Genomic DNA, 18,809 nt, shown 5'->3' on the forward strand with positions numbered 1-18,809 from the left:
ATAGTAAAAAAGAGACAAAATTTACATTGTAGATGAAAAATAATCATAGGAAAAAGGTTTTGTGTTTATCAGCCAAGAACAACTACAATCTCATTTTCTGCTTTTAAGAAAGGAGAGTTTGCGAAAGACAGAGAGAGAGTTCTGTGTGTCGGTTAAGCAGTGATGATAATAATGAAAATGTCTTAGTTTGTCACTTTCAGATGAAAAGCAGACCTGGATCGATTTTCCACATGAAGCAGTCGGAAGAAGTTATAGTTTAAGATCATTGGAAACATTCAGGCCAGGTTTCTGGCTAATTTATTTACAGCTCCATGTGTCCCTCAACCTTACAAGTGAGCTCCCTGAAGACAAGAAATGCAGCTCCAATAGCAATAACATGGCAGATAAGAGACAGCAGCAAAGTCCTGAGCAAAGAGTCCCAGCAAGCAGCAGCAGTGTGGACAAACAGCATCGCAGAAGAGCAAACCCATCATCCTGACTGATTGATGAATGGCACTGTGTTTCCAACAAGCTGCAACTTCACTGTGCTTGTGAAAAGAACGTTTGAGGAGAACTGAGGAGACTGTTGGAAGTTGACATTTGCCACCTTTGGAGAAAATGGCAAGAAGACACAGTGAAGAATACAGGACAAAGCTGGAAGAAGAACTGCCGACTATTGGACTGTTGAAGTGGGAGAGGACAACAGAGTGAGAGCAGTAGGTGAGAACACAGAGGAATGCTGTTGTTTAATGTGGGAAATTAAAATTTTGGTTAGAAAATCTGGGGAAAAGAAAACTGACTGCTTACGTTGGAAAACTGTGAAAGAGTCTGAAACACTGCAAAAAGAAACATATACAAAATCACACACACAAGCAGAACATGCATTAACCCTACTAACACAACCAAAAGAGAGTCCATGAAGATTAGACAACATCTTGAGCATGTGAGCCTGTTTATCATCCTGTCCAAGTCACCTCATGTGATGCAAAGACCAGTGGACTCATAGCACGTTAGTTGAAAATGATCAATAATAGCAGAGAAGTGTGTAGGAAAGGCAGCTTTAAGAACATGCCCTGCTGGAGATGCGGCTCCAGACACATTGATTAAATCTGCTTAATAACACAAACACACATGCAATGAAGATCAGCTTGTTATCTCTCATCCGTGTTAAAATAGTGTCAATTTAACAGAGACTTGTTATCAAATGCTGAATTTATCCAATGCTGACAGTTAACTCTCTAGGTTGCAGGACAACAGTTTAATTTTTGTGGGAAAAAAGATTCTGGTTTGAACAACCAGTGATCGGACAATAAATTTAGTTGTTTATATAGTAAATTGGGAGATGCTTTCTGCCTGATTGATGCAGCACAAAATATTTTACTGTATGAGGGAAATTCTATTGTTGTGATAATATTTTGAACATGCATTTCTGTTGTCCTGCCATCTTAGTGGGTTAATAGCTGATATGCAAATTAGTTGATCGTTCTTAGATTAATGCAAGGTGATTGAATTCTAGCACGAGTGAATGGGATGTGTTGGAGTTTATTAGTGTGGAGACTCTAAAACACTGAGTTTCCTGTTGTGATGTGTGAATGAATCCTGCACCCAGATACACAACTCTGAATACATAAGAACGAACTTCTTTTGTGAAATGCATGACAACATGTCACATGTTTTATGATGACGGGGAAAAAAGGAAAACTAAATGAGATCTTTGGCCTAAATGAGTAAAAAGGTACAGATTAAAATCATAGCTAATAAGACATTAGGCTTATGTTGTGTGTTGTGTGGCTGATGGTTGGTTTGAAGTTTATCTAGCTGATGATTTTTCTTTTGTTGTGAAGTTGAGCCTGCCAATTAGTATGATGGTTTGATAAATCATGCTAATGGTATGATTTACCCTCCTGAGATGAGGAGCGTGTGTCATGACTTAACAAGGCCTTTTTATTTTGATACTTTCACAGTGCACTGAAAGTTTTGTTTGATAATCTCTGTTTGAGCAGATTGGAACAAAAGCGCTATACGACATGTCGAGAAAACCGTTGCAAACCGTTGACTTTCTCCAAAATATTGAAATGGGGTCAGGAGAAAGTCACTTATCTGGGATAATTAAAATGAAAGTCCCTGTCAAAAAGGATTCAGCGAGATAATCCAGTCTAAATTCTTCTTTTGAAATTTTCTTCTTTTTTCTTTTTAAAATGACGTCATTTTGCTATGTGTGGAAACTGAATGCGTCGCGGGGTTCCACTTTTAGCAAAGAATGAATGAATGCATGAATGAGTGAATGACAAATGAGTAAGAGAAATAAAACTGACTGATTGACAACAGCTGACAAAAGCTGACACGATTTTACTGATGTAACACGACTGTGCAAAGTTAACCCCCACCTGAGAAAGGTGTAGATAAATCTATGTGTGTGTTTTGTTCTTACAAGGAGCAGGAAGATGATAGCACCATCCGAGGTTGCATGACGATTTAGCCTTTTAAATGCCACTTTCTGTGTTTGCATCTACCAGGGGTGTTATTCACTACCTTGTGTTGCTCACAGAGGTAACTGTGAGAAAGTGTGTATACACCTGCGCAGCGCTAACATTTCTACAGCATTACAGTTCTTCATGTGATTTGATCATGTGGTTGATGTTTTCCTACTACAGGATTTCTGGGTTCATGTATGAAGAAAACTGTGTTTGCAGATTATGAATTGGTGATGCTGTTACACTGTGTTGTTGGGGAAATGTGAAGGTTACTTTGACGATGTGAATAACATGTGAAACATTTCCTGTGTTGAAACTAGTGTCACTTCTGTCCACAGCTATGGATGGCTAACTTTATGGTATTTTTATGGCACCTCTGGACCCTGTCAATTTGTGCCTGACCTCCAGGATTGTCCATGTGTGTTGTTAATGTTTGTTTTTCTAAGAGTGCATGTAGAGGATTCAGCAGAGACGGACAAGTAACGTGAGAAAGCATATAAGAGATGCAGTGTTTATGGATTAGTTTAATATGGGGCTCATTAGCTGGCCACTACTGAGCTCCTAGTAATAGCTAAGTGGAGTGACTTTGCTTAAGGGAAGTCACCGATTACATTAATGTTAACTGAGTACATGGGATGATCCATGTCTGAGGCAAATTATGCCAATAATTGCAGTTTACCGATTTGAGAAAACCTGCACATGGTACTTGTCCTCTTGATGCTGAATGCTTTCATACTCGTATTATACAATTGTTTATAAGTGTGAAGGTTGATTTTACTTCTAGATCTTGTTTTCCAGGCCATGATGGTGTGTATGCAGGCTCCTGGCGGAGCGGGGTTTTAAGCAAACCTAATATGCAAAACACACTAACATCTTTTATTGCAGGGTTATAGGTCCGGGGTGGTGCTGCTCCAGAGGGGGAGACACCCCGATGTTGCCTGGGACATGATCTCGCTAACTTTTTTCTTTCAGACAGGAATCTAGGTTTGATGAGTTGACTCATGGGAGTGTCCATGCGTCAAGAGGAGGGGTCCAGAATTACAGAGTTACATGAAACTATCTTTTTTTATGTTTTCTAAACTATGTTTTTATGATTTTTGTGTGATTAACAGTTCATTTACAGGTATTAAACCTATGCAAGTGGTGTATCCATGTTTAGATGAGGCTTTGATGGTCCATAAATGAAGCTCACTGAACTAAAGAATGTGGTTTGATGATGATTGACATGCTTTCCAGATAGAAGTTTTTTCCTCCTAGCAAGGAAATACAGGTGCAGCAGTCCAGGGTATTGCTGAAAGGAACCTCCTGAGAAATCTTCTGAGGCCCAGTGAGAAGCGAACCCATTCCAGGCATAGCTGACAGCCAAGGAAGTGGTTGAGGTCAAAGGTCGAGCTGTTTGGGGCCCATCATGAGATCAGACTTTGGAGCCACAGCAAGGACCACGAAGCTGCGTTGGAATGAGAGCTGTGCCAAGGGGGCTTTCCAGAGACCAACAGAGGAGATTGTGGACGACAGACGGGCACCTGAAGGATGAGGGGAGCGTGCCAAGCTCCAATCGACAGCGCAGGGGGATTTCGAGGATGGCATCATGATTCTGTGAAAAGCACAGGAACCAGAAGCGATGGTGGTGATGACAGCAGTTTCCTATGAACATCACCTAATGCTGTGTCACTATACTGTGCATACAATGACACACTGAAGACTGCTGGGATCATAACAGCAGTAAGATAACTGGATTCAGCACCCTTTCCACAGAGGGTTTTTCCTGCAGAGAATGGACAATGGAGGAGTCATAAATATCCCCCACAGGACAGAGGCCTGAAGTGAGGTGATGGGGGTTGGCAGAGGCCATAAAACTAGAGTGCTGAAGAGGTCTGCCGCTTTCAAGATAGCTGAGACCCACGTTGACAAACAACAAACTCAACTGGTATGTTTGAATGTCTATTCTACATACATTTGGACTCTGGTCCTATGGACAGTGATGGGAACAACTGGAAGAGACATTTATGACGCGCTACAAAACCACCCTGTAGAGAGACGTGTGATTTACATGTCTTGCAGAGGAGCACCACCAAGCTGGAGTGTTTTTGAAAATGTTAATTTCTCTTTTGACCATTAACAATTCATTTGTTCACTTGTAGGATGCAGTTACCATTGAATGAGATCAATGAGAAATTGGATAATTTCTAATACATTTGTTGACCTGTGCGTGTTACAGTAATTTAGAGTGATTGACATACGCTGAGTATAAAAATGGCTGCATTGACACTGTCAGACGTGAGGTATTCATAACTGGGTACTTTTCTAGCATAACTGCCAAAAAGGAGGGAATGTTAGGTTTTGTATTGTTGATTGTCATTTATGCTTAGAGTTTTATAATTAGTTGTAGATTAATAGAAGTTGATCCTTAGTAGTCTGCAGACACACGTTGTGTGCATTCCAGAGCACTCTGGCTTTCACACCCACATCCTGGGAGCATGGGAGAGGTCGTACCTTGTCTTATTGTTTTATGGTAGGATAAACGTATCTATGTCTGTTTTACTCTAAGTGCATTTTGTTTAGATGAACTGCTGGACTTCCAGGCCAGCAGGGTTAGGAAGTCATTTTATGACCACACACACACACACACACACACACACACACACACACACACACACACACACACACACACAGGGTATTCTTTGTTCACATGTATACCTGGGTACGCTGTTATATGTTAATGAACCTATGCATATTCATGGAACCACAATAAAAGAGCAGTGTTACGGGGGAGCGGACGAGAGCAACTGGGGTCAAGCGAAGGAACGGCGCCTGTCCAGTTCTCTCCCGTGCACGTGAAACATGAAGAACTTGCCTACTCGTGTCTTGTTTGCTGTGTAATTACATTGCCTTCAACGTTCCAGCGAATAGGTTCAAGCTACAAACCTATCAGGTATCGTTTAGGTTTTATCCGATACCGGTGCCAAACCGGTACTTTTGAAACGGTGCCGGTGCTTAAACGGTGCTCGAACCGGTGCTTAAAGAATGGAGAACGCAAACTTTGTCCAAAAACCTCTCACGTTTAGCTGTTTTTTGTAAAAAGATAACAATGTTAGCCTTTTCTGCAGCTATAGGGCATATATGGTATCACTCTTTGCTGGAAGAAGTGCTTAAACAATGGAAAAAACACTTTCTTTGTCCAAAAACCTCTCATGTTTAGCTGTTTTCCACTTTTTCTTTGGTCATTTTAGCCTTTTTGGCCAGGGTGAAGGGAGCATCTGACATCAAACAAGAAGACAGCCGCATGTAACTACGACGGTGTTTGCTAGTTCACCTTACATGCATTAATTTAATAACGTGGTTAGCATTCTCAACACAAATTACACACGAACAACATTAAGCTACTCACGCAGATAAGAACGGCTGCTGCTGCCATCATCATCCGTCATCATTTCTGCTACACTGGCAGGGCTAGGGCCAGGACTCTACTCTTCGAGTTCTTGGGGGATGTTGCTAACTCGGTGCATTTCTCGGCTTTTAAAACAACGCTATGCGTCGCCAGGTTCGTCGTCAGATTCGAGGTGTTACCTCCTTTGCACAGTATCACAGTATCACCTTAAAGCACTTGTTGCAGGCTGCTGAGTTTGCATCTTTTGCTGTGAAGTACAGCCAGACTTTTGACCGCTTCGCCTTAGGCATTTTTAATCTGTAGCTCTGCTCTAAAAGAACGTACGTACCTGGGCCCGCCTACTATCCTTGCAAAGGTAAAATAATTGGCTAGAATCCAAAGTGTATGACATCTCAGGGAAAAAAAAAAGCACCGAAATAAAGCACCGAAATGTGCGCTGCTTTTCGGTCTGGTTACTACCGTTTATGTCAGAACCGGTGCCATAATAGCACCGGATACTGGTACCCATCCCTAGTCTGCATTTGTGAGTCTGACAAAAATTCAGACAACATGGACTGGTTTTTATATAGCGCTTTCCTACTCTGTCTGAGCACTCAAAGCACTTTATACACCTAATTCATTGACCCAACCACTTATTCTAAGCTCTAAATCTAACATTCATACACATTAACACTCCGATGGATGCATCGGAGAGCAACATGGGGGGTTAGTATCTTGCCCAAAGGATATTTGGCATGCAGACTGGAGCAGCCTGGAATCGAACCACCAACCTTCTGGTTAGTAGCTGACCTGCTCTGCCACCTGAGCTACAGCCACCCCAACATAACATAATAAGAACAGAAAACATAACCAGAAAAAAAATAAGAACGAAAAAAAACTGTCTTGGGGCAATGAGTAAGATCAGCAAAAACAGAAGTTGACTCAAGTTATTTGCCATCTCAGTTCCTTTTTCAGCAGACAGCTCAACACATGTCATGAGAGAGTTTGGAAGGATTGAAGCTTGCACTGCATCAGTCTCATCCCTGGAGTTTTACTGGACTGTAGTCATTTAGGCTGGGGTGGGGTTAAGGAGGTTATAATAGGACTCCTAATTCAGAGACAGGCGGAACATGATACTCACGCGATGTCTCTCTCTACACATTTCTGACATCTGATATCCACTGATGCCATAACCAAGTAACTGTACTGACTGTGCCCAGCTGCATTTTCTCCTTACATATACCTAAGGTGGACACAATAGCACAAACAGAAATTTAACACAGCTTTTTATGGAAACAAAGCTCTTCAACTGCTCTATTCAGTAAATAGAGCAGTATTTGTATTGGGTTTGTTTTAATATTATTGTTGAATAAACATATTTGGTCATTTTAAAAGTTGTTATTTTCTTTATTTTGAATGATTTCACTGGATGGGATAATGCTAATATGTTTAAGTGTCATCACCTTATGTCTTCACTGTCTCCGGATATAATTTTAAACATGTATTTTGCTTTCTAGGGGCCTCATTTGGCTTTATGTTGCTCTACAACAATATTTACCGTGATAGGAAAGGCAAAAAGGCCAAAATGACTCACAGTAAATGCCTTACTTAGTTTTACACATACCCAAGAGGTGGAAAAACCCCTGACTACCAACCCCAAATGTAGAGAATGTCCAGAGGGAAAACACATGATGTAGTTTTTCCCATCACATCTGTTCAGCAGCAGTGGTTTCCTGGTGCTGAAAGACTGTTAGCATTATTAACCAGACCACTTTCATCGTGTGTTAAAATAAAACAAACTGCACTGGTATGAGCAGTGCTTTGGAGGTGACTGGTAAAGTTTCACTTGCTTACTTCCATTTTCAGTTTGGTGCATTGCCTAAGAGATACTATGCACATTTAGTGATTTCTTAATCTAGATTTTGGTGTAAGTCACAAAATATGAGGAGCTAGATTTCCTCTAGTATCTCATATTTATGCAGTGTTAGTGCTGGCCCCAAGCCCCCCCTCCAAAAAATAAATTAAAAAAAATTAGAACAAGGAGGATTGCTTGATGAAGGGCATCCAGCATGAAACATGTACCATATCAAACATAATGTTCATAAGTCAGAATTCCATACTACAATGATTGGGACTCTGGTTAGGACCCCACATTGGTCATTTTTGCTCCGTACCATTTCTACCAGTGTCTAGGCCTTGGATAACCCCTGCAATATTCTCCTGAATGATAGGTGTCCCCACTCAGACAAAACCTCCACACCAGCACTGGTACAGGAGCAGAAGGAGTCAAAACTGGAAGCAAAGAAATTGCTGAGTTTCTTACTTTCTTTTTCACAATAGTTACCTTGTGTCTTAGACTCAGCTACGCTATGTGCTGGCTTACAAAAATCAAGAGGTAAATCACAAGTTGAAGGGACACTGCAACATGTAACGTCACTCATTGTCCTACGGCGTGGGTTTGCCAGGGCAAGGGTAATGACCCCGCTACTGCCACCTCTGGCACTGCTGCTTAACAGGGTGCTTTTAAAAAGGGACAGGGGTGGACTTTATTTTATGTGGTAGAGCCTACAAGCTGGTGTCAGTGAAAAGAGTAGCTAGGTAACATTGGATGATTTCCAGAAAAGTGAAAGTGGAAGACAGTAGTAAAAGTAGTAGTAGTAAGTTCGGCAGTAGTAAAAACAAGAAATGGATAATGCAGAAAAATTAAGGAAATCTACAGGAATGCATGACGAAGGAGAGCAGAGCAAAGCAAGATTGAGAGCTAAGAACAGTAATACTGAAAAGAGAAGTGCAATGAATACAGGAGGTTAATTAATCAGGTGATACAGGACACACAAACAGTTAGCCTCACAAAGGAAGAGGCAGAGGATATAAAGAGAAACAAACAGATGATCCATTGTAATGAGCCTTAACAGGAGCAGTTGAAAGATGATAATAAAAGGTCAGATATATAATATCTCTCAGTGATGAATCTGTCTGCATACAAGTACAGCAAATACTTTGTCTATCAAAATGCATCTAAAACTCTGAAATAACAGGTGAAAATATACTGAACCTATACTGTTTTTTATGCCTGTGATGACTGTATGTAAATTTTTAACCACAGCTGTGCATGTAAAAAAGTATGATAGTATCATACCATCCCATGCTAAAACAACTATTGCTACAACCTACTGACATAGAAAAGAAACACCTGTGTCAAGTTATCTTTAACTTCAATTTTGTAACAGATGAAAAACAAAAACAAAAGAGAAACCCTAGTTAGTAAAAACAGTTAAACTTGCAGTGATGTCAAAGCAGGAATTTATAGTATTTTTTTAAGTTTGTCACATTTTTTTTTTGTTTCTATAAGATCCTTTGTGCCTTGTAGTTTGGGACAGATTTGCACCTGAAACTGACACCGACAGACCCCCATTGACCACTCATCCACATTTACTAACTGCACAAGTAAGATTCCATTATTGCTTTGGTGGTAACTGCACTGTAAAGTGTTATGATAATGTAGATAATGACCTGAGGACAAATGCCCAATTCAAAACAAAATTACCTGATGAAAAGGCTGAGTAAAGATTGAGCTAAACTGTGACCCAAAGGGGAGTGTGTTCTGAAACACAATCTGTCTGACCGATGTAACCCCCACCCACCCCCACCTCAGACACATACATCGCCCTGTAAGTGTTGCGTGTAAACAGCAGTGTTAAATAGGGAGCAAGTGGAACAAATATGTAAGACTGAACAAGGCCACACAACAGCAGGAGCAGATATAGTGGATGCCAGGGCCCAGTTGGTGCTGACTGCTGGGCTCCAAATAAAGATGAGGGCAGCACATGACACCAAAGGTGCATGCCTTCTTGAACATGAACACACACACACACACACACACACGCACACACACACGCACACACACACACGCGCACACACACGCACGCACACACACACACACACACACACAGAGCAAGTGAGCCTCTGGAATGACATTCTGAGGACGTTCATTTACCAGTTCTGTCCCACTCATTCTCTACACACAATGTAATTATTAGCTGTAGATGTAATATACAAACTAGACCCTCCACCTAAAAAATACATAAATGTTTTTCCCAAAAAGTTAAATCATCTGGATGTAGCGTTTTCAGCGGGAGAAATGTTTTGTCACTAATCCAAGTGACTTCTTCAGTCTCAACTGACTGCAGGTTTCCAGCCTTATGAACAGTACATTTGCATAATGACTGAAACTAGCACCACTGGTCAAAAATTTACTGGATCATTAATAAGCAAATTGTCTTGACCACTAATAAGGGACCACTGATCAATGGTCATGAGTACCATTCACAGAGAGTTGGGGAATGGCTGCAATCACAGCATTGTAAGATGGTGAAAGATGTAGCCTGAGGCCCCCTCCTCGATTTCATGTAGATGGCCTCCTTGACTCCACGCTCAAACCAGTGTTCCTCCCTGTCCTGGATGTGTACATCATCATCATCATTGAAAGAGTGTCGACTGGCCAGTAGGTGTAAATAGACTGCGGAGTCCTGCCCTGACGAGGTAGCTCTTCTGTGTAGTGCCATCCGCTTAGGTAGAGGTTGTTTGGTTTCCTCGATTTATAAATCACTCCAATCCTCCTGGCACTTAACAGCGTAATTGAAGAAGTTCCTTATCTTGATGATAATGCATGTTGCCTGTCATTGAAAAGCTGTCCAAGTCAGCAAAATACTCTTAAATTGTACTTTGAAATGAACCGAAAGCCAGTGTAGCTGCATTAAGATATAAGTCACATGTAAGAAGTTGGGGGATTTTGTCAGAAGCCTGGCAGAAGCATTTTAAAGAACTTGGAACTGTTCTGGGATGTTTTTCCAAGACAAATTTATAGTGCATTGCAGTAATCCAATCATGAAGAAACAAAAGCATGAATAATCATTTCCAGTTCAGCACGTGACACAACAGAGCTTAGTTTGGCAGTACTTCTCAAATGATGAACCAGAAACTTGACATGTGCATCCAAAGTAAAACCAGAATCAAAGGTTATGCCAAAGTTCCTAACAGAGGATTTTGCCAAAGAACCAAGATGTCCAAGCGTCTCCTTTCTGGTGCAAACACAATTATTTCCATTTATTCTTGATTTAATTAAAGAAAACTGTCTGCCATCCACTGTTTAATAGTGTCTAGGAACTTGGGTGAAACGAGGTGTACAGCTGAATATCATCTGCATAGCAGGGATAATAGATGTCCTTAAAGGTACAAGGTACAAAAATGTCCAGAGAGCACAAACAGGCTTTCATCGTACCAATAAGCTTCACCAGCTCAGGTAAAGTTACTGGTGCAACGCTGTCTATTGTAAGATAACAGGCAGAGCTGGTGTGGGAACATCAACACAGATGCTGAAGAAGAGATATTATTTCTTACATTTCTGACCTTATTAAAAAAAAAGGAAAGAAAATGCTGACAGTCCTCATTTCAGGACATAGTAAGTGGAGCAGGAGTAATGATGCCACTAACAATGTTGAATAACAACTGCTATTTAACACCAGGTTAGAAAAATATGCACCCCTCGCTTCCTTAACTGAGTTATTAAAGGAACTAAAAGATCCTTTAGGTGTAATAAGTGCCTTTTTAAATGGGTTTTCCTCCACAGATGTTCCATTTTTCTGCAGGAACGCTTTATCATGCAGAAAAAAATGGCATATATCATAATTTATCTATGGTGATGACTGTAAAACTGGCACCCATCTCTATTTAAAACAACAGATATAGTCTAATATAGAAAGGTAATGTTAATTAAAATGATCTGTTAATATATCTACATCATTATAAGGGGAGAAAAACAAATTAAAAGCTTCAGAAAGCATGCCTGCAGAGGAGGCAGACCTCATGGGGGGCTGAAAACTGTGTCACAGTTACAAATCAATGGAAAATTAACACAGTGGTCGTTAGAAATAAAAATGTCCTCAGAACAAACAGAATTAACATTCAGACCCAAAGTAAAACCGAGGTCCAAAGTGTGCCCTTTGGTGTGAGTAGGGCCAGACACATGCTGGATAAATTAAAAATGTCTATGACACTCATTAAGCTCCTAGCAAAGAGATCAGAGTCATCATCAATATGCACGTTAAAATCCCCAAATACGACCAGTCTAGACAGTTTCAGGGTGGATGGTAAACAGTTACTAAATTCCTTTAAGAATGTGCTGTTTGGACCAGGTGGACGGTACACTACAGCACAATAAAAAGGATCCTTTCCCCTGCAGCTCAAGCGATAAAAACTATCCAATTTTAGACAAACGACATGAAAACCGATTTGAAAACACAACAGCAAGACGTCCTCTACAACCCAGCATCCGAGGCTGGCTGATAAAAGAGTACCCCCTTGGACACAGTTCAATAAGGGATGTGTGGTATGCGGACTGCTACCAAGTCTCAGTCAGGAATAAAAAAATCCAGATTTCTGGATTGTATAAAGTCATGCTTAGTGAGGTGGAGAACAGAGCAGCCACAGACGCAGCCCATTTCAGGGGACAGAGAAACTGTGGGTTTGATCCATGAAAGTCATGTAGTCCACTCACCGACGGGATAAAAGGCAACGTGAGCAAAGAGTGGATAAACACTCCAGAGATAGCTGTGTTGCAGAGATCCAAACAGCATGTAAAATGAGTAAGACTGAAACTGTCAAAAATGAAATAAATAACTGAGTAGTAAATATTTTCACATTCTTTTAAATACACCACAAAAGATTTAAAAACAAATGTAAAGTGTGTCTAGAGTGGTATTTAATTTCTATCTCACATCTTTTTATTTTTTAAACGTCATTCGTTTTAAATTTAATAATTTGTTTCCCTTTAAATGCTTTCACTGTTTATTTTTCCCCAACTTTGATATTGTGTCGTGTAACTTGGCTCAAAGTAAAGTGCAGAGTGGGTAAATGTTACAAAGGTGAATAAATATAAAAGCAAATCACAACAGGAATATTATTAATGTTATATAAATAATGTTATTTTTTCAATTTAACATTTGGTACACTTAATGAGACATTAACTTACTTATATATGATATTATAGGGTTAGCTTCTGAGATTGGACCTTAAAAAAAATCATAACCAGCTAACAAATTCATGCAGATTACTTTTGCTGATTCTCTATAAAGAATCTCAGGCAGCAGAAACAATCACAGAGATGAGAGCTTAACAGTCTCTCAGCCTGATTTGAATCTGACACCTTCTGAAGACTCTAGAACCTCATTTATATTTCAATGCCTGCTTAATCTCTCATAAATCCAAACACAATCTTAATCATCCTCAGCATCTGAGGCAAGCCGCGAGGTCACACCCACAAACTGCTTAATGTCATTAGCAGTCACTATGGCCTTTTCCCACTCTTCGCACGGCCTAAAATCTGAACAAGGACCAAGTCACAAGAGCATTTTTAGACTAAAGTGTTTTAAGAGGAGCCTAAGGCAGTGTAACACAGACACTATCATTCACACAACAAAACGTTTTTTTCCATCATTTATATTTCTTCATAACCGCTGCTTCCTCTTTACGAGAGACTTTACTTAACATTGTTTTGCAACCTCGAGTCGTGGAAAACACAGTGCTCCAGTTCCACTAAACTGTCAAATGTATTCAAATTGCATTTGACCTTTGGAAAACTACATTCCACCGTCAAATAAAGCCTCCTTTATTAACAAATTAAAAGTCACAAATTGTAATATGCAGTCAGCTTTATTCAGAGCCTGCATCTGGTCTCTGTTTGACTGTGTGGTATGTAACTAAAAGAGGAACCTTCCCATTGAGCATGCTGATACATACAAGTTTATCTGTGCAGTGCCTCTGTAGTGGAAAATGGCTAACCATTGATCGTGTAAACATAATTAAATCTATTATCTGCTACCGCTAACTTCATCATAGGGAATTCAATTAAACAGAGGCCCCTATAGATCTGTAAACAGATTATACCAAAACAAACAACTTTCCACTGATTGCAGTAAACCGAGCGTCACAGATGAATGAAGTGCGGAAATTGAAATCGAACTGAAGTCAGTACCTAATAAGATGCTTCAGTGATAAATAACTCCTGAAGTAGAGACTTCATTATACAGAGGGTCGTTAATATCTATAATCCATCTCAGCAAGTTTCTGGCATAGGTTTGTCCACTTTTTCTCTTTTTATAACCATCACTGGGCCCATTGTACAAGCACTCTTCACAATGCTGTAACCCCGTTAGTATTTGTGATAGAGACAAAACAAGCACAAAGAATTTACAGGGCCTAGATTTTTCCATGTGCGCTTCACATTACAATAACTCCTCAACTATATTTGGCTGGAGAGAATTTCGCAGCCAAAATTACAAAATAAATCTGTTCGGCCAGTGTGGATCTTTTTCAACGAAGGGTTAAAGGCGTTCAAATCAATTAAATTGCAAATACAAGACTTTTTCATTACTATTCCCGTCACAATTTCCAGCCAGTGATATTAATGAAGTAGGTATTTTTACAACCACCACCGCAAAAAAAGAAAAAACAAACAAAAAACATCCTCAGATTTTACAGCAGCATATTCATTGGAGCGACATGTAACATATGACATCATTTGACAGCCACATTCTTTGCCCGCCCAGTTGCATGTGCCCACAGAGGCGGCAAATGCTCTTTGGTTGTTCTCTGGAGTCATGTTACAAATTTTTGGGAGATTAAAATTTTTGCCGTTGAAAACTTGCTCCCAATCTACCATCATCACTGTTTGGCTGAGAGAACACACAAAGCACAACAAGCCCCAATAATGCACCCTCGCATGATATCTCACGTGCACAAACACACCCATCATCTTCTACTTAGCAACACAATCTGAATTTGAATGAAATACCATCTATGCATTAAAGCAGAATAGCCAAGTCCCAACTTGTCATCGTATTATAGAAGAGGTAATCGGGTTGAACACATTTTCATGGCTTTGCAGCTCAGTGCTGGCTATCAGTTAAAAACACCTACTGCTCCAGTGAGGTGAGGTTTATTCCTACAAAACTACAACCTGTTTGATTTAAAACAATATTTCTATGCTCAAAATCAAGCTACAAATGAGTATTTTAGTGTTTCTACCAACATTGCTAAAGACTCAGCAGGTTCTGTGACTGCAGGCGTGAGAAAAAAAACAAAAAACATGCGCACACTCACAGCCGTGCACAAACATATCATTAACATGTAGGCTCCTCATTGTGAGTGAAGACAAAGTTCCACCTCTAAATGGCTTACGAAAATAAATCAATATAAAGGTTTTGGAGTGGGCTAGTCAGAGTTCTGACTCAGTTTGATTGAGATTCTTTGGCATGACCTTAAAGAGTCAACCTACGACATTGCAGAATTGTTTGAATTCAACTAAGACGAGTGGGCCAAAATTCCTCCACAGTGATGTGAAAGACTTATCGTCAGCTATCACGAATGCTTTTCTGCAGCTCTTGATGCCAAGAGTGGCACAACAAGTTATTAAGTTCATGGGTCAATTTCTTTTTTTCTTTTTTTTCTTTTTTTTTTTTAGACAGGAGCACATAGGCTTGGGACGTTTTTCCCCTCGATAAATGAAATCATCATTTAAAAACTGCATTTTGTATTTACTTGCGTTATCTTTGTCTAATATTAAAATTAGCTTGATGATCTGAAACATTTAAGTGTGACAGTAGGAAGAGGGAAAATACTTCTTATCAGCACTGCATGTCAGGTAAACGTACGTGTTAAGACCCCTGTTGGATCCTGGGAAGGAGATCCCTTTGAGGCTATGTCGGGAAGGACCAAATCAAACACGGTGGTGAACCCTTGGTAATAAGGGAGCAGACAAAAGAAGCCTTAAAGTGAGGTGTACGCCAACTCAGATTCAGTTATTAGTTATACCTCCCTAGCAGAGCACTTTATTTTGAGTTGTTTAAGCAAAAGCAGTCTAAGGAGCTTGGAAAGAAAAGCGTCTGGACTTCTTTAGGTTGCTTGAAGACATTTCACCTCTCATCTGAGAAGCTTCTTTCACCGGATGAGAGGTAAAATGTAAGGAAAAGCAGCTCCTCTAACTTCCTACAGTTTGGAGGAAATTGTAAAATTGTAATTAATAACTGTAATTAATAATTTATAAATTGATTTTATTACAAAAATAGTATAGTGCCATTGAAGAAGCACTGGTTTTTGCTGGTATACATTGTCAGTTCTAGGTCTTAGAAATAAATCTGGAAAAATCAGCAAAAACTGATACTAATGAAAAAATATAAATAAATAAATACAATAAAACAATTGAAAATGAGAATCGGCACATCTCTACTTCCACATGCACGTGCTTGTGCTTACTTTAACCATTTTTCATACTTTCAGTGAGTTATTTCAACAAGTTCTTTCTGTTTTGCCCCCTGCTTGTTTAGTTTCAAAATGTATGCATCTTTTTCTACAAGATTAGATTTTCTTTTCAAAACATATGAACGCTACTTTTCACTGCTTTTTGCTGCACAGCAAGTTGCTCTGCATGTTTGATTTGGCAGTTTTATGTCAGATGCTCCTTCTGACACTACCCTAAAGCAAATTTGTGTCTCCGGTTGGAATCAAGCCAAGCAACTTTTTGCTTGTAAAATCTGTTTTGTTTTATAGGTTTTTTTTTTTTCACACAAGTTGAACCCTTCTTTCCACATATATTACTATACAATAACCCACTGGAGTACTTGTAGCTTCATGTCAATCACTGCTCTAAATCAACAGAGGCTTTAACAGGACCAGAAACTTGTCACCTGTCCAGCATCTTATACTGGCTCTGAGCCTGTGGGATACTTTTGTTCGACCTAACATAACTTAAACTTATTTCGTCAATATTAAAAGTCTCCTCTATCACCATGATTCATCATGAGTACCCACCCAGTAACCACCACTAGCACTGTGAGATTTATCTTCTTTTTTCATCCATATTTAATTATTAAGACTAAAATTTACCTTTCCTTTGTGGTGTCTAAACATTGTTTACAGTTACATATGAAATAGCCATAAACAGGATGACCCTTATGGACACAAATAAACTCAGAGTACATTAAGTGCCAGGCAATTCTTCTAGCACCTTCTAAGCACCCACCTGTTGCTATAGATGCACCTTGTTTGCATGAACAAAGCTTGAGAATAAAGCCTGCAGCCAAATTGTGGTTCAGCTCAGAGACACATACTATGAACCAAGAACAGTGAATTTGGGAAATCGCTGGCACTATGTGAAATTAAAACTATATTTGGACCATTGTGAAAGACAAAGGTTACCACAGGAGCACCTTGCTACATATTCTACATATGTTGAGAACAGAACAAAACAAGGTACGCTAGCCTGCCTTTTATTTTCTGCCCCTTATTTTCAAAAAATAAAAAATTAAAATGGCGCCAAAACCTTGTCATATTATTTTATTTAACATTTATTAACAAAAACTCAATTCCAGATAAAAGACAGAGGAAATTCGCACGGACCTAAACAAATACAGTCTGCTTCATGTGCGCTTCAATTAGGTGAGCAGAGATGTCGTTTTAATCTTCCAAACTGTCTGACGGAACTTTTAATGCCGGTAAAATCTCTATATGAGGCACCAGGATACAAACCAATAAAGTTTTGATTGTTGTGGTTAATGTGAACAGGTTCCGCAGGTCTGCTTCAGTTTTATTAGATCACTGCCCGGGAGAAACACGACAGCTAATCCTCTAAAAGGTGGATAGGTGAGATAAGAAGTGGGACACGGAGTCTGCGCCTGTCTGTAGCACACTTACCGTACTTGTTAGGCTCCCTGTTGTACTCCAGGATAGGCACCGCAGCGCCGGGGTCCAGGGGTTCGAACACGGAGTCTTCAAGCGTCTCTTTTTCCTGCCCCGTGTCGGCGCTGCTGCTACTGCTGCCGCCGGTGTCGAGTCCCGGGTCAGCGGCAACCGCGTCCAAGTGAGCCCCCTGTGCGGGGACCGTCCCTCCACCGCCAACGGGGACTACCACAAATCTGTCCCCCATGTCCTTTTTCTTCACCTGTGGAACTTTTCAGTGGAGGTCAGCACAGAGGTTAGCTTGTGCTCCTCACTCTGCGCGTGCAAGTACACAGGACAGCCAACGGTTCCCACTCTCGCCTTCGATCAGAGGATTGATTACAGTATGGCTGTGCCCGCCCTCTCTGCTCGCTCATTGGTTTAGAATGCCAAGGAGCGCTGTCAATCGTTCCCAGAAGCAAATCAGAGTTGTCGAAATCTGTTAATTGTGAACAGGGTTAGTTACTAATATTTCTATCAAATTAACAATATTCTCCTCAAAGTTCTGTAGTTATTACAGTATGATTTAGTTGCTCAAAGCCCCCAAATAAAATCAAAATGACAATAGTTAATACATTTTCAATCTTCAAAAGTTCTTATATTTAATTTTAAATATATTCTAAAAAGCTATTCGTGTTTATTTAAAACTGAGGGACCATTAGGTAGCAAAAAATATAATTTAAAAACGCAGGCGCAAACAGGATCCTTAAAATAGTGCATGTTAGAACCCTGCTGTCACAGTGGGCCACATGTACTGGCATGTCTCACACTGGACTCATTACAGGTTTTTTTAGTGAGCTCAAAGTGATGGGGTAATTAACACCTACTCTTTACATCCTCCCCATCAATAGCCTTTCACAGAGACTCAACAGATAATTCTAATTTAAAAAGTAAGGATGGGTTAGTCATTTGTCAACACCTTGCCATAATAACTGGTATGTTCCAGCTTAGAATAAATGGTTCCTTAATACTGCAGGAGAAAATGAACTCTCATATTTCCCAGCAGTTTTGATACATAATCAGAATGGAAACAACACACCCTTGTACTCAGCTTTGGTATTCTCAATTCTACAGGCTTAAGCATAGCTCACACCTAGCATCCTTAACATTTCTAGTATGTTTGGCTTTTGAATCAAGTTGTGGAAATCCCAGATCAAGCTCAAACCAAGCTAAGGGATTTAAGTGCTCTTTGGGCTTATGAGCGATCTGTTTGCCAA

The 18,809-nt window shown here is 40.0% G+C and overlaps 1 protein-coding gene across 4 annotated transcripts in view; it reads right to left on the bottom strand.

Moving 5' to 3' along the window:
- Positions 1-17,900, bottom strand: part of slc12a7b (solute carrier family 12 member 7b) — an 84,726-nt gene extending 66,826 nt beyond the window's left edge. For 2 of the 4 annotated variants that reach the window (XM_063484204.1, XM_063484202.1), the window contains exon 1: positions 17,569-17,900. In XM_063484204.1, coding sequence (XP_063340274.1) covers positions 17,569-17,800 — 232 coding nt within the window. In that variant the 5' untranslated portion in view covers positions 17,801-17,900. The remainder of the gene's footprint in view (positions 1-17,568) is intronic. The other 2 variants (XM_063484200.1, XM_063484199.1) reach the window with 1 other exon arrangement.
- Positions 17,901-18,809: the final 909 nt, after the last annotated feature.

Source organism: Pelmatolapia mariae, linkage group LG9 (assembly GCF_036321145.2).
Source record: "Pelmatolapia mariae isolate MD_Pm_ZW linkage group LG9, Pm_UMD_F_2, whole genome shotgun sequence".
NCBI lineage: Eukaryota > Metazoa > Chordata > Actinopteri > Cichliformes > Cichlidae > Pelmatolapia > Pelmatolapia mariae.